Source organism: Aphanomyces astaci, assembly GCF_000520075.1.
Source record: "Aphanomyces astaci strain APO3 unplaced genomic scaffold supercont1.7, whole genome shotgun sequence".
NCBI classification, from domain to species: domain Eukaryota; phylum Oomycota; class Saprolegniomycetes; order Saprolegniales; family Verrucalvaceae; genus Aphanomyces; species Aphanomyces astaci.
This window is the reverse complement of record NW_009798270.1, coordinates 506274-527548: the sequence shown is the minus strand read 5'-3', so window position 1 is coordinate 527548 and position 21275 is coordinate 506274. Positions and strand designations below refer to the sequence as shown.

Genomic DNA, 21275 nt, shown 5'->3' with positions numbered 1-21275 from the left:
CCACAATGCCCCCAACTACCCGCGCCGATACGACGCGCGCCCGCCGCCGCCGCGGTCGGACGGCCGTCCATTGCCCGTGGACCCGCGCCAGATCTCAACGTCGTACCAGGACTTGGACTCGATCCATACGCCAGCGGTGAAATTGGACTTTCAAGACGCGTTGGGGAGCCTGCCGCCGCCGAAAAAGTTGAAAAAGGCCGACGACGGGCATGTCGACGGATGATAAACCGCGGGGGGTTCCGTCCTTTTATCGGACCCCGTTGGGTATTTTTAACATGATCAAACGTGTGTTAAACAATAAAAAGCATATCGATATATTGTCGATTTGGTACAAATTTGGGGAGGGGGTGCAATCGAATCGCGCCGACGAAACCGATCCACAATCGATCTGATTGGTTGAATTTCATTGAGAAGGTTTTGATTGGCTAATAATTTTGAGCTCATCTGAAGTAGCCAATCAAATCGATTTAAATTCCAACGAGAAACCACAACACGAAATTTCACTCGAAAGCACAATATTGTGGATTGGATACGAATTTCCAGACCCCATATCGAATCACGAATTGACGCTATTGGCGAATCCATTTTTGAGTGGATTGGATTGGCTCAGAAAGGACAAGGATATTCAACCAATCAAAACTCCAGCGTGATTCAAGATTGATTCGCGAATTTTGGAAGTTTCTAGCGAATATTCACAATCTAGTTGAGCCAATCAAAAAGGATCGATTTTTTGGAGCAAAATTGGGGCACCTTTTCAGACCTAATTTCGTCTTATACTACGTAGTATTAGTATATTTGTAATTTTGCCCAATGCGGAGACTTCAACGTTTGGATTGGCAGAAATTCGACAGAACAACGTGATTTGATTGGCTTGGGCGGTTCACACACTCGAAAGACATTCGATTCGCTTACGAGTAGTTTTCGCATGAATTTGACAAGATTTCGACAAAATGATGTGTTTTCGCTTGTTAGGTTAATTTGGGTCGGTTCAGCTTGACATGTTCGTCGAGTTGCTTGTCACGGCGCAAGGTCGCGGCCAAGAACTGCCCAATCCCGCGCAGGTAGAAGTACTGAAACACGAGCGTTTGGTTGTAGAAAAAGTTGGCGTTGCCAGAACCAGGGTAAAGCCACAGAAAGCCCATCACGGGCAGCAGCACCGTGGCGACGCCGAGGCCCGCCGCGAGCACAAACTTGGTCGGCATGCCTGCATGTATATGAGATAGATACGCATGTTTCCCGACACTAAACTTTCGTTTCACCAAACGTGTAAATGAACCATGCATGCTGCTGCTGCTGCTTCAAAATATGTAGATGATGCCAACACATACAACATTGACGTAGAATAAGACCAGCCGATTTCAATGACATGATTGAAAGAAATAATCCTACACAATATTGTGGATATTCGGTACAGCACGAATAATCGATGCTATTGGCTACTCCAATTTTTTAAGTGGATTTGATTGGCTCTTACAGAATGGACAAGTAGATTTTCAACCAATCAGAACTTCACAATACCGATGATCGAACTCGGGTGGAGTAGAAAGCACGGGAGGGCAAACCCAATGTCCCCCAACGACGGGTACGGCTGAAAGATGGACACGAGGGCGAGCAGCACACATGCAAATGCCAACGGTCGAGCGCTAGATAGATAGAACAAGTCAATAAGAAGAAGACGACGGAGCAGTAGCAGTAGCAGCAGTCTAGATGTCGTACCGAAGGCGAATGAACAGCGGCAACACGTACAAGTACGGGTGTAGGTGCAGCAGCACCAAAAAGTACGATTGAAATCGGTCAAACAGTTCCATGAAGAAGTACCAAAAGATGCCAATATTGGGCGTCAAGTCTGGGTACTCGTGCATCCACACGTACGTGGCCCTAAGAAAGTCCCAAGTGCGACCCATATACACGAACGACACGCCGACAAATCCCCCGACGCTGGTGAGAAACAAGCCAATGGAAAGCAAGACACGTGGCAGCGGCACACGCGTCGGTTGGTCCTGAGAACGTATGAGAGACGACGACCAAAAAGGCATCAGAAAAGACCACGTACAGGCGTGGAAAACGAAGCTGCCGATCTTGCTTGATGTATCATGAGCAGCACGGGCACGACCAGCACAACGGGGTACACGCTCAAGTACGTGGCCAGCGCAAGGAGAACGATGGCGTGGACAAGCAAGCCTAACGCCCCCCCATGATGGCAATGCATTTCACTAGGAAAGCATACCTTGTACGGCGAACGAGAAACTCCACACGATCGAAGCATAAGTCACCAGGCTAGTCGACAGCGCCAACGACGAAATGACCGAGTACGGATTGAACAAGAACATGGCTGCCGTCGTGGCTGGCAGCATCTCGGGCGCAAGCAGGGACGACACTGGCGGATGGTTGAGCCAGATCTTGCTGCGCTCGCATTGCTGCTCCCCTTGGCTCGACAGGAACGCACGGCACATTGAGGCAAACCCCAACGCAATCACAACGTCCATGAAGATGGTCCATCCGATCAAACATGTGCGCAACGAGATGTGGAACACCGTCAGCGCGTCAAGCAACGTGTAGACCGCAAGCACCAACGGCGGTTGGTGGAACGTGTCCCCTGCGTATGGATTCACCCCCGCTTTGTAGAGAAAGTGGCCTTCTTGGAGCCTCAGCAAAGAGTTCAGTGGCGTAACATACTCAAGTCGGTTCTGGGCAAAGGCATCCAGTCCACATGCAAACAGACCCACCCTCAGCGCCGCGCCAGCACACACCACCGCCGCCACTTTGCTCGTCGACATGACGAATGCAGAAAATACCTCGTGCTTATTGGCTATTATTTTGTACACTTTTGTCCAATAAAAAAGCCCCACAGTCGACGAGAGGCTCCAAATGCTTCAACGTTGGATACGTATTCAAGCCCCCCAAATGAAGATGCGAGCTGCGGCGGCCAGACAGACACGCAGCGCGCACACATGAACTCAGGGTAACTTAGTTGGAACAAAGCTCAACTGCATGGGCGGTTATCACTGTCCATCGACGTACAGTCCGTCAAGTGTGAGCAGCTAGCTACGTCGGCAGCCTCACGTCCTTACGAGTGGAGCGAATGATCAATCCACGATGATACTACAGCCTTCGTACTGGCAGTGCGATGATCACTTTACAATGCATAGCATATGAAGTATATTCATCGTTAACATTGGTCGAGGGAGCTCACGTCAGATAAATCTATCCGACGGCAGCTCCTTCTACCTCCAAAATATCTGACACATTCATTTCTTATCTTACCGTGGTTCGACACAACATGACATGGCATCACAGCTCCATTCCACCCCACACGCGTGTCAACGCATATCTGCAGCTCTCTACAACACGTGAAATCAAGGGAAGGTACTTTACCTGTAATCCTGATCATACACGTCATGCAGCGGATGTAGAGCGAGGGAACAGCACCGAGGGAACCTCAGGGGACACATACGAAACAAGGCAAGATACTGCGCCGACGGTGGGCCACGGTTGTTTATGCGATTTTCAAGTTATCCCACACGGTAGTTTAGTATCATCGAATGGCTCAATTGTCACGCACTACAGGGTTCCCTTCTTCGAGAACCTAGTAGTGCATGTCAATTTAGTACCGTTCACGGCTGCGGCGATCGTAGTCGCGGCCACCACCCCGGCGGTCGTCGTAGCGGTCTCCACCACGACGGTCATCGTAACGGTCACCCCCACGGCGGTCATCGTATCGGTCGCCACCACGGCGGTCATCGTAGCGGTCGTCGTAGCGGTCACCTCCACCGTGCGAGAACTTGCACGAGTCACCACGATGGCATCGGCCTTGCTTGAAGTCGTAGCATTCGCCGGCACTGCGGGTATCGCGGGGGCGGCGTTCTTCGTACACACCACCGGTCACATCTTCGGCGCGGTTCTTTCCCTTTTGTTCGTCGAATCGCACTTCAAACTCGACCTTATCCCCTTCTCGGAGGCAGTTGCCGTCCTTGATGGACGAAAAGTGGCAAAACACGTCTTCGGCACCATCATCGGGCTTAATGAATCCGAATCCCTTTTCGTTCCAGCGGGCAGCGGTACCAACCTTGCGCTTGGAGTTACCTTGGTCACGGTCTGGGCTACGGCTGCGGCTGCGGTCGTTGCGGCGGGGGCTATCGTCGCGGCGAGGAGAGTTGCTACGGCTTCCGGGCATTGTGTGGTAGGGCTGGTTCTTTCGAAAGTGAAAAAAACATCGAATGCTCCCCCCCTCAACCGCTGCTGCACACCACCCACAGTATCCGGATATCTTTCTCGTCGCTCCAAAACCGGATAAGATCGCAAAATCTTAACGGTAATTCTTTCTGATTGGCCAAAACCTTTGATGCCGCGACGTGGGATTAAGCTTGGTTTTAGTATACGCATACAAAACGCCTAAATGTCGGCGCATTTTGGCGCGCAACTTGGCATTTCTTGGACGCCGTCCCCACCAGCATGGCGGCGCACCCTGTCTTCTTGACGCAAGCTCTGCTGGACGCAGGCAAGATACCTCATGGAAGTCAAGTGCGATGGATTGGCTTAGTTCGCGACGTTGGGCAGCCGCAATTGATGGTGGACCCGACGGACGACTCGGCGTACATTGAGACAACTCCCCATCGCTGCGAGGTGATTCCGGGACGAGCACCGTGGTTGCAAGAAAAGCAAGCCGCCCTGCAATCCAAATTTCCGTCAGGTATACAACGAGCGGGAAGAAGTACGGGATCAAGCGTTCTTGGCAAGACGAAGAGAAGTACGTCGGACGACGACGATGACGAGGCCGCCTGCTCGAAGAGCGATCGACATCGCCCTTCCGCCATTGACAAGAAAGACGAAAGCACCATCTCCATTACTCGTCCATCATTTCAAGTCATCGTGCGTGCGTATCAAGGCATCCAATACAAAGTGAACCACGTGTACGAATTTGTGGGCGAGTTGGATCTAACTCCCCAAGCCCTCGACGACTTGGACATGGAATGGCAAGGTGAAGATGCAACGAGCTCCAGGAACACTGCCAAGCTCTTGGAGTTCATTCCTACGTTGCATGCAAAAGGTATGCCAGAATTTTGGGCGACCAGTGATTGACTGTTTTGCCTAGATGCCACGGAACGTGATTATGCTTGCGACGTTTTGAACCATGTTGGCACGTATGAATCGTATCCAGGAAAAGAGAGCAACGGTCGGCGGATCGAATGGTGCCTGGAGCAGTGGAAACACTTGGGATATCCTTGCACGGTTGAAGAAATCCGTGAGCAGCTCATTGCGTACCTCGCCTCGTCCCTTCAACATGACTCCTTGTCGGCTGAGTTTGTTGCCCTTTGTCTGCTGTCGCGCGTGTACCAGCGATCCCAAGTGGCCACCCCGTTCGGTCACTTTGCAGTGAACTTGGTGTTTCCCAAGGCAACCCCCGATGCCGTTGGGTCAAGCTGTGGCAAGTTACTCGAGGCAATTCGTCGCATCGTTCCGATGGCCACGTCGTTGAACCTGTCGATTGAATCACTCTGCACCACGTCGTTTTGTCCACGAAAGGTATGCCAGAATGAACGCTTGACGTTGTGATTCTCATATTTGAGTGCTTTGTTAGGACTACACGATCGACTATTTACACCCGGGTCTGCTGCAACTTCCGGACGGAGCGGCTGTGGTCGTGGACGAATCCAAGATGACGACTGGCACAGTATGTATGATTGTCGTTTTACCCAATATTTGGACTTTTGTGCTGATTCGCCAACTCCATCGATCGATTCTTTGTATTGACTTTTGTATGTAAAGATCGTGCAGTGTCATACTAATTGAAGTCACACACGAATTCAATATTGCATTGGTCGATGAGCGGATTTGATTGGCTACTTGATTCGTGTTCTGGGTTTTGATTGGTCGATCGATTGTCTGCCGATTTGGTGCTGTACACATTGTCCTTTTACCATTTTGGGCTGATTATCGTTACTGTACCAAATCTATATCGATTCTTTGTCCTGACTTTTGTAAAGATCGTCCAGTGTCACACTAATTATAGATCGTCCAGTGTCACACTAATTTAATCACACACTAATTCGATCGAAGAGTGGATTTGATTGGCTACTTGATTCGTGTTCTGGGTTTTGATTGGTCGATGGATTGTCTGCCGATTTGGTGCTGTACATTAGTGGATTGAGCACCATACTCTAATTTCGAATCGTCCATATTTGCAAGTTTGGTATGTATGTACGTTCATTCAGAATCAACTTGTAGCTGAACGACCAAGGCACGCGCAACATTCACGCGCTCGTGGGATTGGTTGAAACTCAAACCCTAACGTACGACTTTCAATTCTACCACACGGTATTTCACCAGGACGTGAAGTTCATTTCCATGTCGACGTCCAAGGTGAGGATATGTATGACCTTCTCACTTGAGTTGTGCAATGTCTATCTATCGTATTCATGTGATCCTTCTCTAGTCGATCCTTCCCTCGGCTGTGAATGTGGTTCGACAGGCAACAACAACGGGAACGGCATCCACAACTACTCCCCCCGAGGTACTTGGTCGTGGTGATTCATCCATCTTGTGACCTCTACCTTGGTAGGCCCTTTTACAATGCTTTCGACTGTACATCGCTGTCTTTCGTACACTGGATGTCGAATTGGGCAACGACGGGGCTCAAACTGCCGAGCACTGGTATGTCGAAGCGCGCAAAGCCGACAAAGCCATCGGGGTAAGAATCAAGCTATGATAAGCAACGATAGCTCATGCCCAACGTTGTAGGCGGACGATCTACATCGTTTAGTACGGGTTGCTCGTTTAGTCGCACTTAGTTTGGGCCAATCGGTTGTCACGTTGGCCGCGTGGCAGCGTGCCCTCGAATTGGACAAGGCCGCAACGTGAACCATGATGAAACTACGTATGTTACATTTACTGGTTGCTGCCTGGGAAGGAATTCCTCAATTGGAAGCAGGCGACCATTTTTGAATGACAATCACGAGAAATTCTCGTTCTACACACACACAACATATTGGTTCAACAAGGACGTGCATGGAGACCTGGTGTCGTACCGTGAGCGACAAGAATCTCAAATTTCTTCAGTCGTATGCGAAGATATTGCAAGTCGTTCTACGCCATGGTGCGTACGTACATGGTGAGGCGTGCGATTCATCGGTTTTGGAGTGCCGTACCTTGGGGTTCAAATCGCGAACAACACCTCGAGCTTTCGTAGTGAGTTCCTTCATGTACGTCGAGTATCGCTCCGCATTCGCAGGGTCCATGTGCGGGTGACGACGCAGCACCGATCCATTCTTGTCTGCAATCACATAGCCTTCCACTCCCTTGTGGTTCTTGATCCGCTCCAACGTCTCTTCCACCTCCGACATCGTGCCGTTCGTTCTCCAAGTGGTGGTGACCTTTCGTGCGAATCCAAACAACGTACGTATACGAGATGGAATTATCCGAAATGCACAGACTCAAATGCAAACTAGTATTAAAAATCCTAGTAACAAATTGAGTTTCACAATGTCCAATCAAATGGCAGTATGGTTCACTAGCCAATCATATACGGGAATGGACAACACTTGTACATGTGGGAGTTTGCAATGTAGCTAGTTAGATCTGGTTTTTCTTTTATAGATCATACTTACCTGACTGGTGCTCGACCGTGATCAACAAGGCGGTTGACATGAGCCGGAGCAGGCCTTCACGCACTCCGGTGCTGTAAGGGCTCAGGAGTACCTTCGGGTATTTCCACAGTGCAATTTTTGCCAGCGGAGGTGTGCGCGTGCGCCACCTCCAACCCCTCCCATATTCCTCCTTCTATCTCCTATCTGCCTTACTCCCATGCATCTCCTATTCCTACCCCTTACGCAGATTTGGTACTGAAGTGACTCCACAGGCACTTAACTGTAAGGTTTGGTTGTCCTTTAATGTATCGCAAACGCAGTTGGACTACTAACGTTAGAAATGAATTTTTTAAACCAAATACAACATGCAAAGCAATTACGGTTGCGAGCTCAACCAGCAGGATCGGTTTCATTGTCGGTTACGTACAAATGCCGACGACGAAAGAGGCGGCGTTGGCCAAGATCAACCATTTGAGATGCTCTGGGTCAAGCCTGTACCACACGTCGTCGTATGTCCACTTAGCTGGATCCGAGGCGAAAGCGAATCCGCACCCGATCGCCGACAATGCGGTCGTGGAAGCGTTTGGAGTGGGCAAGTGTCCGCGCTTGGTGCGACTGCTGAGTGACGACGACGTTGGTGTCTTGGTTCACACGTTGAAATGTCTCACGGGGGTTCTTAACAACCCTCGGGATGTGGTGGCTTGCCTCGACGAAAACCACAGCATTTTGGACCCCCTGTCCAAGCTGCTTTACCACGGCAACGCGGAAATCCAGCAATTGGCTGCCGCGTGCCTGCATTTGATTGCCAGTCACGCGAATGGCCGCGCGGCGCTCATTGCAAAGCGCACCATGCGCAAGATCATGAAGGCGTTTGCTCGCACTGACGAAGTGGTCGTCCAGAACTTGCTCGACACGGCGCTGCATGTCAGCACCATCCTCGCAGGCGCACAAGAAATGACCCAAAACAGGTAGGTACTGCACTTGAATATCGAACGAAGACACCACACACATAAATTGTTTGCGTAGTTATGTGCCAATTATCTTGGACAAACTCAAGCAAGAGCCGCTGTCCGACGCCGTCGCGTTGCGCACCCTGCGCCTCCTCAAAGCATTCGTAAACGACGCCATGTCCGGCACGGTCTTGCGCATTGTCGAAGCTGGGGGCGTCGAAATGGTGTCTCGGTTTGTGTTTTCCAAGTCCAAGACGGTATCGTAGCGCCGATAGTTTGCTCAAGTAGTTGCTGTGATTTTTGCTAACCCAGAATGGGGTGATGTAGATTCAAGTGGCGGCGTTGCACTTAATTGGCGCCATGATGTACTTGGATCGGGGGAGGGAGCGCGCCATGACGCACGGCGTCGTGAAGCGGCTGTGCAAAGTCCTCATGGACAAGGACGCGTCTGTGTGTATTGCGAGCGCAGGGGCGCTGATGGTCCTGACGATCCACGACGACGCCAAGCGGGAATTTCAAGAAGGTTTGCATGTGCACACTTCTCAATGTGTCAACACTGTTGTGTGGATATGGGGTAGGAGGGGCCATTCCTGGGCTATTGCAACTGCTCTATCGACAAACGTTTGGCATTCAGTTGAACGTACTCAAACTCATTGCGTGCATTGCGTCGTACCCGCCCGCGAGACACCAATTGCGAACGCCTCAAATGGAGAAAATCATGCTCGCTTTGACCGACGACGACAGCGAGTTGCTTGCGCGCTCCGCCAAGGTGGCTTTGCACGCCGTGCTGTGGATGCCTTAACATGAAGCGTTGTAAATTTGACGACGCCATTGGAGAGAATGGTAATCTAACCTAACGTTAGTTAGGGCATCCCCACCAGTACGTGATACCGATGATTGGACAAAATTATCCATTGATAGCATGTTATTGGCTAATTCGTCAAAACTGTATTTTACAGTCGCGACTGTAAATCTGACCGATTTGCAGTCTCGCGGTAAAATTATACAGTTTCCTGTATTTTACAGTCGCCCGGTGGGGTTGTCAAAACTGTAAATAATCCGGATAGAACTTTAAAATAGAGTTTACAGTCGCGCCGGTGGGAATGCTCTTAGACCCAGTCATGGCACTGGGATATCAAGCTCAACGTGGTTATATTCCACCATGATTCTTCAACGCAGTCCAGTGTGTCGATATCAGTACTTGGCTGTCAAGCCTTGAGGTTCGTGTATGTATCGAAACGCATGCTATGTGGACCACGATCTCATAACCCTAGCCTTGATTAAAATCAAGGCTAACGTTACGCGGATGAGATCGTTGCATGACTCTCCAGCATCCCGTGCGATCTCAGATGCAACCATAAGCAAATGTGCAATGTGATAATGCACATTTTCTAGACCTTTCGACAAAACGTCATTGAACACTATTATGCTTCCTTCGTGAATGTTCGACATCATGCTTCGATATAGAACTATTACCCACTTCTTGTATAGAAGTGCATATAAAATCACAAAATTGAGTCCTGACTGGGTGCCTTATGGTCCACAGATTCAAACATCCAACCAATCAGAACAACGTATAGATCTTATATCCAATCCGATCCATTCAAGGGTAAACTCTACCAATCATATGCCATGTTTCTATCGTCGGTTCTTTTTGTGAAACCGCAAACCCGACGTACCTGAAACATAATCCAAAAGCACGTAAAGCAGCCCTCACCCACGGCACTACAGTACCTCCCCACGACTCTCGGCAATGACATCGGTATTCCAAGCCATCTCCCGACGCTTCTCCTCGCCAGACGCGATCCCCATGCCCACACCAACGTTCACCCTCCCTCCAAACGACACAGTTGACCCCAAGTCATATCCGTCCCTCAACGACTCGGTGAGCAAATCGGAATGCCTCTTGTTGCTGAAGCGTTCGGCCAAACACGACTTGCCAAACCAGTGCCAGGAATACATTGCACAGATTCAAAGTGTGATGCGACGGAACTCCCACGTGTAGGAACCACCGATACACCAGCCACGACTCCAGTGACGCCATTATGTATTTGCCGCCGCCCATCCTTGCCCTGTTTACGTCCCGACAAGACCGACGGTTGCTTGATGTATTAACCTAATCCGACGTACTACAGTAGTTCATGTATCACAAGTCTTTCGTACGTTCTCTAGCAGTCAAAGGCCATGGTCGTCCGGCGCTTGAGTTGTACTGGAATGCAGCCAGTTCATATTGCGCATTCAAAAAGTTGATGACTCATTCCTAGAGAATTACTCGTACCACCGTTGTACAGGACTCTGCCCTACCGCGGCCCTGCATATTATCCCCTTGGTTGACTTCACGTGGAAGTTAGCTTGTAGCCGACCCCCATGTTGCGCTTCCGAGTGCTTCAACACATGCATCATCGTGCGTCCACATTGCCGCAACAATGCCGCCGCAGCACCAAGAAACGTCAGAATGTGACGCGACAGCCAGGTCTGACGTCAACTTGAAGTAGAAGCCACGCAGTTGAAGTTGAAGGTACCGAGAAATTCAATATCCAATCAAAACGGTGTGTGCGTCCAGCCAATCCGTGTGTAGTACGGGAGAAATCTGACCAATCAAACATTCAAATGATCTGACGAATCAAAATTCAATACACAATTATTTTAAGCGAATCAAATGAGTTTATCTTTATGACCAATCCGAACGCTACACAAAGTAGGACACTCCCCTTTCTGCGGCGGCACATTCATCATGGGTCATGGACAGTTCGTGTCGACGATGCTCGTCCACACGACGGTGGTAAACCCTGGTCTGAATTGGATCCGCGCACCCGGTCGCTTTTCCAAGTCCGTCGCGATCTTATACTCGATCGGCTTCCTCATCGCCATCGCAAGCGTCTCGATCGGGTACGAAGTCGCCAACAACCCGCCAAATTTCTACGTCGTCATGGGGGTATCCCGCGACACTCCATTTTCCGAGATCAAGAAAGCGTACCGATCTCGGTCTGTGGAACTGCATCCCGACAAGAACCCGTCGCCGAATGCCGCGGACGAGTTCAAGCGGCTGCGCTTGGCGTACGACGTGTTGAGTGATTCCACAAAGCGCGACGTGTACGACTTTTATGGCGAGGACGACGCGCTCAAGGAGGAGGGCAAAGCGCAATCATCGTCCGACTTGGGTCAGATCACGTCCCTTCTGTCGTACTACGTCGTGTGGGCCATCTTGACGTACGTGTTGACTTTGGGCGACGCCCCCGACGTCCGTGCGTGGGCGTACTCTGGCTGTTTGTTGATGCTCGTGGCCGAAATCAACATTACGTTGGCCAAGGTTGGTGGTCGGATATATGTCATTGTGACACGTCGTCCTTGCTTCAATCCGTCGACTAGGTCGGACTGTCCAAGGCGTTCTTTCCGCAGATCACCGTGTACGAGCTAGTGCAGTTCATGCACTTGTTGTACCCACCGTTTATGAATGGCTGTCGGTCGATGGGGGCTTTTTACGTGCGCAATCTCGTCCAGGAGAACTACGACTTGAGCATCGAGCTGCTCAAGAGCAACAAGGTAGGTACTACTTCTAGCCCATACCTCATTTTCCTTTACCCCCGACTTTGAGGATAACACGATGGGAACTTGACGTTGATTTCAGATGATTCTCATGGGCATGCGACAACTCAACGCGGAATTGCAAGGACTCGGGCACCCGCCCCGCCGCCCCAAGACGCAAAAGCAGCATCCGTCCGTGGTTGGTGCCCCCCCCGATGGCGGCGTTGGCCAACAACCCACCGCCGAAGAAGCCGAACTCATTCAACCGTCGCCTGCCATCAACAACGCCGGCGGGTTTGCCGTGCCCAAGTTTGTGTACGCGATTGGGTTTTACTTGGTGATGAATTATATTTTCGGTTGAACCAAAATCAACAACGCCACAATCAATATACCATAACAGTCTATATACGAGTATTGCAAAACTAAACACCCCCCCGACATTGTATACAGTAATCATGTACCTCCGATTGGAAATAATTGATAAGTTTCACTTTGTTGAGCCTTGAACAACTGTATCTCAGTCAAAATTGGTTATTGCCTTGACAATGGGTATTAATATACTTCCAGGAAGAGAATGTCACTAGAAATCCGATTTTAGTGCTTAGAGAGTCCTGATTAGAATATCTTAGAAGTTATGGTCAAAAATCGATCAGGAATGATGCTCAATTTTCACTGTGCTATCATATACTTATAGTACGTAGTACAAAGTACTTATACTGTAGTAATGCTGTACACCTATAACTGATTTCACATACAGGTTTAGGTGGAGATATGTGGTACTATTAATAGTACAGCAATTATGGAAATACCTGTATTATATAATAATAAATGTACGTAACCGGTAAACCTTTCCAATCGATTAGTATTTTAATACTAATCGATTACTTCGAAGTATTACGTACTATTAAAATAGTACGTAATAATAGTAGTAATATAATAATTGTAGTAATCACAAAAATATGTTTATAGTCTCTGGTTCATATGTAGTACGTACTACATTGTATTAATACTTTGGCGATTCAAACGACTGGTGTTTTTTTATATTCTATTTGAAAGGACCAGCAGCAGCACCACCAACCAGCCAGCTATCGTATTTTATCGCACGCAACAAACCACCGACACACCTGTACACCATGCCTGACATTAAAGTTCGTTCAATGCAGGAGTGCCATGACGTACCAAGGCAGCGCGGAGCCGATGGGCGACGAAGACTAGCGCCACATCCAGCGGAAGGCGAAGGAGCACAACGTATGACGTCACGCATGTCGACAACAGCGCCAAGTCTTGGACACTTGTGTCTAATACTCGTCATACATGTGATGAACATAACATTTGGTTGGGTGGGTGGTCGTCGTACATAGGACAAACAGTCGCAGGGGAAGCGGCGCCTTTCGCCACACACTCACGACGCCAGCAACGAGCGACATGCATATCGATGCGATCATGAGCATTGGCATGGCCTCGTCAATGCTGGTGCGAGGCTCGGTCAAGGAGTATGGACTCGTGTTGAACCATGCACGTGCTACGAAGAAAGGAAGCACACATGGAATGGGTTTTGGATATGGTAGTGGCTGTACTGTTCTCCGATGGAGACAGAAACGACAGCGTGAACATCAAGTTGACGGCCGCGACGACTGAAAATGCCACCTACATGTGCGTATATATATGTCACAGCTGACATGTAGAACTGTCCTGTGTGAACTAAAATGGGATTTCCCATGAGAGTCGTACCTGAAACTCAATCACTTGAGGGTGTTTTCGCATGGGGTTTGTCATGAACACAGCCTACGGAGCGAGAAATGAGGGCTTTAAGCGACAGGACGGACGTACAGACGGTTACCTTTACGGCCGAGGTCGAATTATTTGGCGGCGGTGTGGACAGACTGGTGTTGTCTGGTGGAAATCCCTACGGATCATCAACGCAACCGTCACGTGCCTCCCTCGTTTCATCGTTCTTCATCACCAGAAGCACTTGTTCATTGGGAAGGATGAGCTGGACTGGCGCTGGGCTCTTCTTCTGCGCATGCAGGTCAAACGAGTTGCCGGCGCCGTTCAAGTCTGGTCGTTGATGGAATTGCATGTTGCGAAAGTGTCGTTGTGCCACCATCCTCGTATGTGATTGGCCCATAATTTACTTTGCTTTAAATATGGTATAATTCAATCTAGTGTTTCAATCTATTGTGGCATGCTACACGACGTCCTTTCGTGCGTCTTGGTGTACAGGCGTCGCGATGGGCGGAATACCATGTTGAGAAGGAGACGGCTGGTACCCGTAAGGAGGACATGCGACACCCTGCGGCGGTGGCTGTGAATGCACGACGTAAACGGGCTGGCCTTGGACGTCAACGGCTTGGACTAGCTGGCCATCGGGCCCATGGACGTACTGCGGGACGTAGTACTGTCCGTCAGTGCCTTGAACATGCCCAGGCACGAACTGCAAGGTGCCGTTCATCCCCCGGACATACTGACCTTGATGGACCATCACAGGTTGTACATACGTGGGCAACAGAAGCGGCTGCGTCGCCGGTCCTCTGGTGGCACCGGCAGCTTCAGCACAGCAATAGCCACAGAGACAACCACACAGAATATCACCACAGCAGTCGTCCATGATGGTGTCTGAGTGCACCGCAAGTTGAATGAATTCGCAACATGGTTGCCACGAAGTGATCTATATATATGCTAACGTTACTTCCTAGCACAACGCTCACATGTCTTTTTATACTTGACCTTACGTCAATGGGTAGACTGTGAATGAGTTCTACACTGCACAGGGCAGGCACATAGCCACGACCCGTCAGAGTCGTCGCATTCCGTTTCATTCCATTTCGCATTCTCACTCCACTGTATTCATTGTGATCTTCACGCCTTGGATCCAATGATCCAGACTTTTTCGTCAATTTTTGTCCATTTTGGCTGAAAATTGGAGGTTTTGTTCATGATCATGGCAGCCATTGGCCGATTAAAGTAAAATCAAAGGCTCTATCGATATACTCATGTGATACCGGGGCACGGATGAAGTCAAAGCAATTACATGGCTTAGTACAGTACTCCAGAAGAACTTGCAACTTGGTTGCACTTTGACAACAGTGCTGATTTACTAGCAAAGCTCGCGACCTTTCAGCAATTTTCGAGTTTTACCATCATTCTAGGATGCACTACCATCACTCGTGGTTGATGGTCATGGTGATTTTGCATTCGTGACGGCAACATGCGGCGGGCACACGAACCTGAACCCGAGGCGATGCCGCACAAGCGAGCCCATCTCGACAAGTCGATGGAATCACGTAATGACACCACCCGTGTCTAGTGGGTTGTTCTTACACACATGTGTAGTGTCGTTGGTGCCGTGGCAGCCCTGTCCGCTGATGCTCGAGCTGCACCCTACTTGCAACCTGCCTCTAGAGGACAAGGAGCGGTTGCGTGTCGAAGGGCTGTACACAATCGACCCCGCAGATCGTGCCAACTTCTTCGGCTTGGGTCGCGATGACTTTGAGCGAGTGCTTGATCCAATGTGGTTGCGTCGCTTCCATCGGTGCATTTGCCATTTCAAGACGGAGATGAGTCCATACGGCGGCGCCACGGCGTTCGTGATCGTCCCGTCCGCCAAGTCTCACGTGCTGATCAACAACAGCCCGGCAGGTTCGTTCGCCTCGGCCATCTTCATGTGACCAAGCCCATCATGCCATGCATACATAGCCAACCGGGTTCCAGTCACGTTGGCAGACGGCGACGAGATCGTGCTGGCACAAAAGTCCGACGGCACCCAGCTGAAATACGTTGTCGTCAAGCGCGACAGACATCCCACGATGGATGCCACGATTGTAATAATCGTCCCCCCAATGAAGGCTACGTACGACAACTTGACTGACTGGCACACGTACTGTTTTAGGGAGTGTTGTTTGCCGCGCCTCTCGTGGAATTCAATGCCGATGGCGTCGAAACGGCATTGCCGGTACCCGTCCTCTCTCCCTTTCGACAAGGACTACATAGAATGTCCCCTCTTAGCTCGTTTGTCCATCGTCTGCGGGCGTCTAGGAACTGGACTTTCGGAGCGAATGTCTCGTGCTGCAGCGCTGCCTCTTTGACGCGTCCAGGCTCAAAGTGCGTACTTCACTGCAAACTCCACCATACATTATGACTTGAACGACAGGAAACCATTGCGACGACGCCCTATGACGACCGCATGACAGTTCGAGTGCCTCGCCCGATCCATCTCCGCGTGCACTTTGCCACCAAGGCGTCGTTCCAGTCGTGGTGTCGGGGCCTCCAAGTCCTCCATTTCTCTGGTCATGGCAACGACCAGTGCGTGTACTTTGAAGACGGCAGCGGCGTCGCCGTGCCCGTGACTCCGCACCAAGTGGCGGCGCTGCTGCCGTCCCCCATGACCCTCCAACTCGTGTTTGTCGCTTCCTGTGCATCGGAAAACATGGGTAAACTACGCAATACCCCCCCACATCATCAAAGCAAGCACTCACGACTTGACTCGTAGCGCAAGCGTTCGTGGCCCACGGCGTTCCACATGTAGTCTGTACCAAGAGCAACACGGAGCTCGAAGACAAGGCCGCGATTGCATTCACAAGGTACAGTACGTACACATATATAATATATGACGTTTCGATCATCCGTTTTGACGTCGTCACTGATGCTCACGCTGTCGCAGACGCTTTTACGAAACGCTCGCGCAAGGGTACTCTGTCCAAGCAGCGTTTGACAGGGCCAAAAACTTGGTCGCAGCGGTCCCCAACACGCGCAACCCGACGGACGTGGCCGAAAAGTTCCAGCTGCTGCCGCCTAATTGCGATCACGACGCGGCGGTGCTGTTCCCGCCCCTCGAAATGGACGCCCCCCTCAACTCCACGGACATGACGACCGAGTGGACTCAATTGAGTTTCACGGCCATGGACCGGTCGTCGTCGTCGTCTGGCTCGACCGATTCAACTCCGTCGCTGTACGACCTCTTTCCCAATAAACTGCACCACGTTCGTGCAGGATTTGGGTACCGCAACGTCGACATGCGCCATGTACGTTTGATTAGTCATCCAGATGAAACAATCAAAACGATAGGGCGTTCGATGTATATATATATTTTTTCTACACTAGTACTATATATTATTTCTGCTGATCAAGTGAAACACGACTCGTCCGTCCTATACTATAATTACCTCGGATCATTTGACGTTGAATTTAACAATGGTTTACATTATTGTGAATTCGCTATAAACAACCAAAATTCGCATGGGTTGGCTAATCAATGTTGAACCGCGCTGGAGTTCTGATTGGTTGAATATACTTGTCCTTTCTGTAAGAGCCAATCAAATCACTCAAAATTGGATGTTTCGCCAATAGCTTCGATATATGGGGTCTGGATATTTGGACCGAGTATACCACAATATATACGAGGATTTATGATATTCATGTGTCCTAAATCAGACAAGAGGTCCTTGTATAGCGTACCCATCTTTTGAGCTAGCGTGTTGTCGACTAGTAGTCTAATGGCCCAACCTTCTTGAACATTGTCGGTATGAGGATTGCGACCGCTATTACGGCTAGGATGTATAGATCCTTGGCTTAAACTGGACATGTATGTATACTTCTATCATGATGGTCTCTGATAAGTGCATGCGGTCGCTCTTTATATTTGTGTAGCTTGTGCGAGCCATCCAAACGCACCCTGTTGTGACTGTCACGGGGCCCGAAGGAATCGGCAAGACGCAGTTGGCGCTGGCCACGGCGTGGTTCCTGGACCTGCGACATCCCCAGCGGGACAGCGTCCGCGTCTGCCTCCTCGGGGGGGTCCTCGACCGCGTCCTGCACGACACAACCGCCTCGTGTAGCCCCCTCGACCAAGTGTGGGCTCGGTAACGCATACTTTACTACGATCCTCTTCCCCCCGCGTATTCATTTCAACCGTTTGTAGTCACGTCGCCGGCGTTGCTTCGGCATTGGGCACGACGTTGCTTCCAGAATTGTGGCCAAGCGTCATCATATTGGATGGCTGCGATGTCCTGCACACCCACTGCGTCTTGCGAGAGTACGTCCAGGACTTTGTATGGGGACTCCTCGGTCGCCAACCGCTGCTGCGTGTCGTGCTGACGGTGCGCACACCCCTCATGTGGACCCATGGCGGCGGGTGTACGATGCCCCTGGGCCCCCTCGCCATGACGGACGCCGCCAAGCTGCTGCAAAAGTCGTTGAATCGACCGTTCACGGCGGCAGACTACCAAGCGCTCGAGCTCGCCATCCCCCCGGCGTCGTCCATGTCTAGCGATGCCATGGCTACATGGGTGCAGACAAGTCGCGTGGTCCAAGCGACCCGCGGAATCCCAAGCCAGGTCCTGGCTCTTGTGGACAGACTCAAATTTCACGAGTCCACGCAAACCACCCACCCATAAAAAGCGAAATAACATGGATATTGCACCAACTTGGACGACTTTGTTGATTAAGATGGGATGGTTACTACAATAACGCGACCAGATTGCCCGGAAGTCCTTTGGCTTGAACGACTCGGACGTCGGTGGCGAGGTCTAGAACGGTGTCGGGACAGAGATGCTGGACGGATTGCACGAGTCGGGCACTTGCGAGCACCGACAGCGGCGGCATCGTCCATGTCACGAGGCCGCCGCGAGTCCATTCGGGCGTCCGAGCCGACTCGGTTTGCGTTATGACGAACTTGATGTGGGCATGCGATGCACATATAGCTGCCACGTCCTCCCACAACTTGCCGTGCGATAAAGTGGAGGCATTGTTATCGTCCACTACCACCAGACAAGGAGGCCTACTGTACCAAATGAATATATATATATATATATATATACATTCATCCAGCCAACCAACCAACCCAGCTACACTAGCTACACAAGACTGACGGAATATCGTACGATGGTGACGAGGACAAGGACACTGGAGATGCAAGACGACGGGTATGTTGTTGACTGGCTGCTCGTTCGATCCTACGACACAAACAAGTTGTAAGGTATCACGGAGTTGGAATGTGAAGGCAGCACGTACATTTGTACGAGGGACATCCCATGATCATGGATGGTCGAGATGTACACCAACGCGTGTACTTTGGCTCGGACGTGCAGATGCTGCGCGACGGCAGTCACGAGCGACGTCTTGCCCATGCCCGGGGGGCCAGAGATGACCACCAGCCGCACGCTTGGGTGCAAAATGTACGCTCCAATATGGCCCACCTCGTGCGATCGCTCGCAAAATCTCTACATATATCAGATAAAGTTGACATTGACGTTATTGCGAGAAACAAACAATCACGCTACCCCCACTACATGACAACGATATAATATATATATATATATATATAAATTACGTGGGTAAAGCGAGGAAAGCCAGTGAAAGACGCCAGCGCGGGACATGCCACGTGGCGATTGGAGGCAGAGGATGATCTATCGTCACCCGTTGGAGGATACATGACCGAGTCACGAGCATGATGCAACTCTTCCTTGATAAAAACACGAGGTTGCTGTGAACAGTACAACTCGCATGCCGTCTACATACACACCAATTGCACTCATGAGGTAGGTACTCATTCATTAGGTAGGTACTCATAAGGATGTACTCATTAGGTAGGTACATTAGGTAGGTACTTATGAGACTGTATCATATGAGGTAGGTACATTAGGTAGGTACTCATGAGACAGTTAGGTACTCTCATTCGATCGGGCAGCTATCTCCTTACCAGAGGTACCCGAGTCTTGGCGTGTAGGAAACTGGCTTGGACGGTCGCCCCACCGACCAATTGAGTGTAAAAATGAGTGAGAAAGTCCTTGTGGGCACTGTGATGAGACAGGTCAACCCACACGACGTACGACACGCCACAGACATCCGCTACTGTCGATCCTACAGCCAATTCAACTCTAGCTACCGTTAAACAAACAGGACCCACCTAGGCCATCGTTGGAGTGCGCAGATAGCACGATGATGGGGCGACAAGCGTTGGCTTGCTGAAACACAGCGGCGAGATCCGGCCATGGCAACGGCGTCGCCGTAAAGTCGTCGCCCTCGAGGTAGAGCCCCTCCTGCGCAGAGCCATGGCCAAAGAAGTGAACGACCTTGACGTTCGGACAGAGGCGCAGAGCATGGACGGTCGCTGGCGTGGCCACTTGGCATGCCAACTGCACACCTCGCGGGGAACCTTCGTGCATGTTGAGGCCATCGGGGTGGAGAAGACACGACTGCAAGTGGTCCACGTGATCTTGAACGTCAAGGAACTAGCAACAACGCTCAGCATTTTCACGGTCAAGACGCCAGGAAGGTGTCCAAACATACTGGCCATTCCACCAAGAGCGGGGAGGAAGGGGCGTGTGTGCACGATGGGACCACGCACGAGCCATTGGATGCGCCTCGCAACGGACCGCTAAAGAGTACCCTCTGACATGACCACAGTCAAGATCGACAACATGGAGATATGGTGGCGTACGATGATCATGTCGTGAGCACCGACGGGTATCCTCGACGACCGACTGTACATGCGATTATCGTCGTCGGCAATGGATAGCCGCCGCCGCGGCTGCTGGTGGACTGTGTCGTCGTGATCAAGCTGCAACGCTCTCTTGTTGTTGAGACCAGCAGGACGAAGCATGGACGTGGTGGAAGGTTCGGGTTTTATTGGATGGAAGGTGCTGTCTAGTGCTGGAACCAATGCAGCTGGGGCTGTGGAGATACTAAAAACGGACGAGGTACGAGATGTACTAGGTTGGTGTGACGGCGTGCGCATGGCTAAATGCAGATGAGATGCTTGGGTTGGGGCTGCTACCGCCTCGGCCTTCACCGCAATGGTACAAGCGGGTTGGTGTGGTGGGTACGATGGAGCAGCAGCATCCGCAGACGCAGGTATTGGACGCGGCGGCGGTATCGCGTAGTTGCTTTGGAATGTGGGCTTCGACACTTGCAACCCCCACCTCGACAGTGGCACGGGAACCGTGTAGTCGATCAGTGCGGCGAGGTTGGGCTTGACGTCAAGGTCGCCTACACTCGGCGCCGTCATGGTGATGACGCGTGAGGTGTGCTCTGACGTGAAGCGGTAGCGTGGTGGAGGTAATGGAACCTTGGTGTCACGGAATCGGCCATGGTCACCGCCGCCGCCAGCAGACATGTCCATGGGTTGAAGAAGTGTGTCCTTCGTTTCTACCAAAATCTTTTGATATTTTTTCTCAAAAACAGGCGACTACTGTATACATATATTATTTTGACTGGGATT

The 21275-nt window shown here is 50.8% G+C and overlaps 11 protein-coding genes across 22 annotated transcripts; 6 read left to right on the top strand and 5 right to left on the bottom strand.

The window, feature by feature from the left end:
• Nucleotides 1–940: 940 nt before the first annotated feature.
• H257_04115 (hypothetical protein) lies at nucleotides 941–2806 on the bottom strand. Of its 5 annotated transcripts, none has more exons than XM_009828499.1 (5): nucleotides 2228–2806; nucleotides 2054–2181; nucleotides 1717–2000; nucleotides 1519–1643; nucleotides 941–1204 (listed from the first exon to the last, which is right to left on the bottom strand). In XM_009828499.1, exons 1-5 carry the CDS (start codon nucleotides 2775–2777, stop codon nucleotides 969–971), a joined length of 1323 nt encoding a protein of 440 aa, XP_009826801.1. In that variant the 5' UTR covers nucleotides 2778–2806; the 3' UTR covers nucleotides 941–968. The 5 variants fall into 5 exon arrangements, with proteins under 5 accessions (XP_009826801.1, XP_009826805.1, XP_009826802.1 ...); XM_009828503.1 differs by having other exon boundaries at nucleotides 1873–2000; XM_009828500.1 differs by having other exon boundaries at nucleotides 941–1643.
• A 336-nt stretch (nucleotides 2807–3142) lies between these two features.
• On the bottom strand, nucleotides 3143–4202 carry H257_04114 (hypothetical protein). The gene has a single exon (XM_009828498.1). The coding sequence runs from the start codon at nucleotides 4172–4174 to the stop codon at nucleotides 3605–3607; it is 570 nt and encodes a 189-aa protein (XP_009826800.1). The 5' UTR covers nucleotides 4175–4202; the 3' UTR covers nucleotides 3143–3604.
• A 218-nt stretch (nucleotides 4203–4420) lies between these two features.
• Nucleotides 4421–6976, top strand: H257_04113 (hypothetical protein). The gene is made up of 7 exons (XM_009828497.1): nucleotides 4421–5047; nucleotides 5093–5523; nucleotides 5579–5671; nucleotides 6226–6360; nucleotides 6434–6511; nucleotides 6560–6688; nucleotides 6739–6976. Exons 1-7 carry the CDS (start codon nucleotides 4453–4455, stop codon nucleotides 6856–6858), a joined length of 1581 nt encoding a protein of 526 aa, XP_009826799.1. The 5' UTR covers nucleotides 4421–4452; the 3' UTR covers nucleotides 6859–6976.
• Nucleotides 6685–7388, bottom strand: H257_04112 (hypothetical protein). The gene is made up of 3 exons (XM_009828496.1): nucleotides 7146–7388; nucleotides 7026–7083; nucleotides 6685–6967 (listed from the first exon to the last, which is right to left on the bottom strand). The coding sequence occupies exons 1-3, from the start codon at nucleotides 7338–7340 to the stop codon at nucleotides 6915–6917; spliced, it is 306 nt and encodes a 101-aa protein (XP_009826798.1). The 5' UTR covers nucleotides 7341–7388; the 3' UTR covers nucleotides 6685–6914.
• A 583-nt stretch (nucleotides 7389–7971) lies between these two features.
• H257_04111 (hypothetical protein) lies at nucleotides 7972–9518 on the top strand. Its single transcript, XM_009828495.1, has 4 exons — nucleotides 7972–8551; nucleotides 8610–8790; nucleotides 8861–9056; nucleotides 9112–9518. Exons 1-4 carry the CDS (start codon nucleotides 8013–8015, stop codon nucleotides 9333–9335), a joined length of 1140 nt encoding a protein of 379 aa, XP_009826797.1. The 5' UTR covers nucleotides 7972–8012; the 3' UTR covers nucleotides 9336–9518.
• Nucleotides 9519–10286: 768 nt separating this feature from the next.
• On the top strand, nucleotides 10287–11028 carry H257_04110 (hypothetical protein; the record flags this gene model as incomplete). Its single annotated transcript, XM_009828494.1, has 2 exons — nucleotides 10287–10509; nucleotides 10892–11028. 2 exons carry the CDS (start codon nucleotides 10287–10289, stop codon nucleotides 11026–11028), a joined length of 360 nt encoding a protein of 119 aa, XP_009826796.1.
• A 211-nt stretch (nucleotides 11029–11239) lies between these two features.
• Nucleotides 11240–12629, top strand: H257_04109. Of its 2 annotated transcripts, XM_009828492.1 has the most exons (3): nucleotides 11240–11843; nucleotides 11903–12076; nucleotides 12162–12629. In XM_009828492.1, exons 1-3 carry the CDS (start codon nucleotides 11268–11270, stop codon nucleotides 12417–12419), a joined length of 1008 nt encoding a protein of 335 aa, XP_009826794.1. In that variant the 5' UTR covers nucleotides 11240–11267; the 3' UTR covers nucleotides 12420–12629. The 2 variants fall into 2 exon arrangements, with proteins under 2 accessions (XP_009826794.1, XP_009826795.1); XM_009828493.1 differs by lacking the exon at nucleotides 12162–12629 and having other exon boundaries at nucleotides 11903–12161.
• Nucleotides 12630–13028: 399 nt separating this feature from the next.
• Nucleotides 13029–14165, bottom strand: H257_04108 (the record flags this gene model as incomplete). Of its 2 annotated transcripts, XM_009828490.1 has the most annotated exons (7): nucleotides 13029–13182; nucleotides 13238–13356; nucleotides 13416–13580; nucleotides 13636–13705; nucleotides 13790–13843; nucleotides 13899–13964; nucleotides 14022–14165. In XM_009828490.1, 7 exons carry the CDS (start codon nucleotides 14163–14165, stop codon nucleotides 13144–13146), a joined length of 657 nt encoding a protein of 218 aa, XP_009826792.1. In that variant the 3' UTR covers nucleotides 13029–13143. The 2 variants fall into 2 exon arrangements, with proteins under 2 accessions (XP_009826792.1, XP_009826793.1); XM_009828491.1 differs by having other exon boundaries at nucleotides 13238–13580.
• A 1-nt stretch (nucleotide 14166) lies between these two features.
• Nucleotides 14167–14722, top strand: H257_04107 (hypothetical protein). Its single transcript, XM_009828489.1, has one exon. The coding sequence runs from the start codon at nucleotides 14342–14344 to the stop codon at nucleotides 14666–14668; it is 327 nt and encodes a 108-aa protein (XP_009826791.1). The 5' UTR covers nucleotides 14167–14341; the 3' UTR covers nucleotides 14669–14722.
• Nucleotides 14723–15022: 300 nt separating this feature from the next.
• On the top strand, nucleotides 15023–18485 carry H257_04106 (hypothetical protein). 4 transcript variants are annotated; one of them, XM_009828485.1, is made up of 10 exons: nucleotides 15023–15342; nucleotides 15392–15697; nucleotides 15755–15879; nucleotides 15948–16010; nucleotides 16094–16159; nucleotides 16209–16488; nucleotides 16548–16638; nucleotides 16719–17079; nucleotides 17705–17916; nucleotides 17976–18485. In XM_009828485.1, the coding sequence occupies exons 1-10, from the start codon at nucleotides 15267–15269 to the stop codon at nucleotides 18448–18450; spliced, it is 2055 nt and encodes a 684-aa protein (XP_009826787.1). In that variant the 5' UTR covers nucleotides 15023–15266; the 3' UTR covers nucleotides 18451–18485. The 4 variants fall into 4 exon arrangements, with proteins under 4 accessions (XP_009826787.1, XP_009826790.1, XP_009826788.1 ...); XM_009828488.1 differs by having other exon boundaries at nucleotides 16719–17639; XM_009828486.1 differs by having other exon boundaries at nucleotides 17705–18485.
• Nucleotides 18471–21202, bottom strand: H257_04105 (hypothetical protein). Of its 3 annotated transcripts, none has more exons than XM_009828482.1 (8): nucleotides 20496–21202; nucleotides 20345–20446; nucleotides 19962–20286; nucleotides 19755–19915; nucleotides 19386–19565; nucleotides 19067–19275; nucleotides 18937–19008; nucleotides 18471–18833 (listed from the first exon to the last, which is right to left on the bottom strand). In XM_009828482.1, exons 1-8 carry the CDS (start codon nucleotides 21174–21176, stop codon nucleotides 18515–18517), a joined length of 2049 nt encoding a protein of 682 aa, XP_009826784.1. In that variant the 5' UTR covers nucleotides 21177–21202; the 3' UTR covers nucleotides 18471–18514. The 3 variants fall into 3 exon arrangements, with proteins under 3 accessions (XP_009826784.1, XP_009826785.1, XP_009826786.1); XM_009828483.1 differs by having other exon boundaries at nucleotides 19386–19461; XM_009828484.1 differs by lacking the exon at nucleotides 18471–18833 and having other exon boundaries at nucleotides 18854–19008.
• Between the last annotated feature and the right edge of the window lie 73 nt (nucleotides 21203–21275).

What these genes read in the sequence shown, in the direction of transcription:
- H257_04115 (XM_009828499.1), bottom strand. Translation starts at nt 2,777, where the DNA reads ATGTCGACGAGCAAAGTGGCGGCGGTGGTGTGTGCTGGCGCGGCGCTG. An exon ending in CAGCTTCGTTTTCCACGCCT is followed by an intron (nt 2,001 to 2,053) that starts GTACGTGGTCTT and finishes ATACGTTCTCAG; the next exon opens with GACCAACCGACGCGTGTGCC. An exon ending in CCACCCGAGTTCGATCATCG is followed by an intron (nt 1,205 to 1,518) that starts GTATTGTGAAGT and finishes ATATACATGCAG; the next exon opens with GCATGCCGACCAAGTTTGTG.
- H257_04114 (XM_009828498.1), bottom strand. Translation starts at nt 4,174, where the DNA reads ATGCCCGGAAGCCGTAGCAACTCTCCTCGCCGCGACGATAGCCCCCGC.
- H257_04113 (XM_009828497.1), top strand. Translation starts at nt 4,453, where the DNA reads ATGGCGGCGCACCCTGTCTTCTTGACGCAAGCTCTGCTGGACGCAGGC. An exon ending in TCCTACGTTGCATGCAAAAG is followed by an intron (nt 5,048 to 5,092) that starts GTATGCCAGAAT and finishes TGTTTTGCCTAG; the next exon opens with ATGCCACGGAACGTGATTAT. An exon ending in TTTCCATGTCGACGTCCAAG is followed by an intron (nt 6,361 to 6,433) that starts GTGAGGATATGT and finishes ATCCTTCTCTAG; the next exon opens with TCGATCCTTCCCTCGGCTGT.
- H257_04112 (XM_009828496.1), bottom strand. Translation starts at nt 7,340, where the DNA reads ATGTCGGAGGTGGAAGAGACGTTGGAGCGGATCAAGAACCACAAGGGA. An exon ending in TTCGCGATTTGAACCCCAAG is followed by an intron (nt 7,084 to 7,145) that starts GTACGGCACTCC and finishes ACCATGGCGTAG; the next exon opens with AACGACTTGCAATATCTTCG. An exon ending in TGAGATTCTTGTCGCTCACG is followed by an intron (nt 6,968 to 7,025) that starts GTACGACACCAG and finishes GTGTGTGTGTAG; the next exon opens with AACGAGAATTTCTCGTGATT.
- H257_04111 (XM_009828495.1), top strand. Translation starts at nt 8,013, where the DNA reads ATGCCGACGACGAAAGAGGCGGCGTTGGCCAAGATCAACCATTTGAGA. An exon ending in CAAGAAATGACCCAAAACAG is followed by an intron (nt 8,552 to 8,609) that starts GTAGGTACTGCA and finishes TTGTTTGCGTAG; the next exon opens with TTATGTGCCAATTATCTTGG. An exon ending in TGTTTTCCAAGTCCAAGACG is followed by an intron (nt 8,791 to 8,860) that starts GTATCGTAGCGC and finishes GGGGTGATGTAG; the next exon opens with ATTCAAGTGGCGGCGTTGCA.
- H257_04109 (XM_009828492.1), top strand. Translation starts at nt 11,268, where the DNA reads ATGGGTCATGGACAGTTCGTGTCGACGATGCTCGTCCACACGACGGTG. An exon ending in TCAACATTACGTTGGCCAAG is followed by an intron (nt 11,844 to 11,902) that starts GTTGGTGGTCGG and finishes TCCGTCGACTAG; the next exon opens with GTCGGACTGTCCAAGGCGTT. An exon ending in AGCTGCTCAAGAGCAACAAG is followed by an intron (nt 12,077 to 12,161) that starts GTAGGTACTACT and finishes CGTTGATTTCAG; the next exon opens with ATGATTCTCATGGGCATGCG.
- H257_04107 (XM_009828489.1), top strand. Translation starts at nt 14,342, where the DNA reads ATGCGACACCCTGCGGCGGTGGCTGTGAATGCACGACGTAAACGGGCT.
- H257_04106 (XM_009828485.1), top strand. Translation starts at nt 15,267, where the DNA reads ATGCGGCGGGCACACGAACCTGAACCCGAGGCGATGCCGCACAAGCGA. An exon ending in CGACAAGTCGATGGAATCAC is followed by an intron (nt 15,343 to 15,391) that starts GTAATGACACCA and finishes ACACATGTGTAG; the next exon opens with TGTCGTTGGTGCCGTGGCAG. An exon ending in GCCGCGATTGCATTCACAAG is followed by an intron (nt 16,639 to 16,718) that starts GTACAGTACGTA and finishes ACGCTGTCGCAG; the next exon opens with ACGCTTTTACGAAACGCTCG.
- H257_04105 (XM_009828482.1), bottom strand. Translation starts at nt 21,176, where the DNA reads ATGGACATGTCTGCTGGCGGCGGCGGTGACCATGGCCGATTCCGTGAC. An exon ending in GTGCTCACGACATGATCATC is followed by an intron (nt 20,447 to 20,495) that starts GTACGCCACCAT and finishes TGGTCATGTCAG; the next exon opens with AGGGTACTCTTTAGCGGTCC. An exon ending in CGCTCTTGGTGGAATGGCCA is followed by an intron (nt 20,287 to 20,344) that starts GTATGTTTGGAC and finishes CGTTGTTGCTAG; the next exon opens with TTCCTTGACGTTCAAGATCA.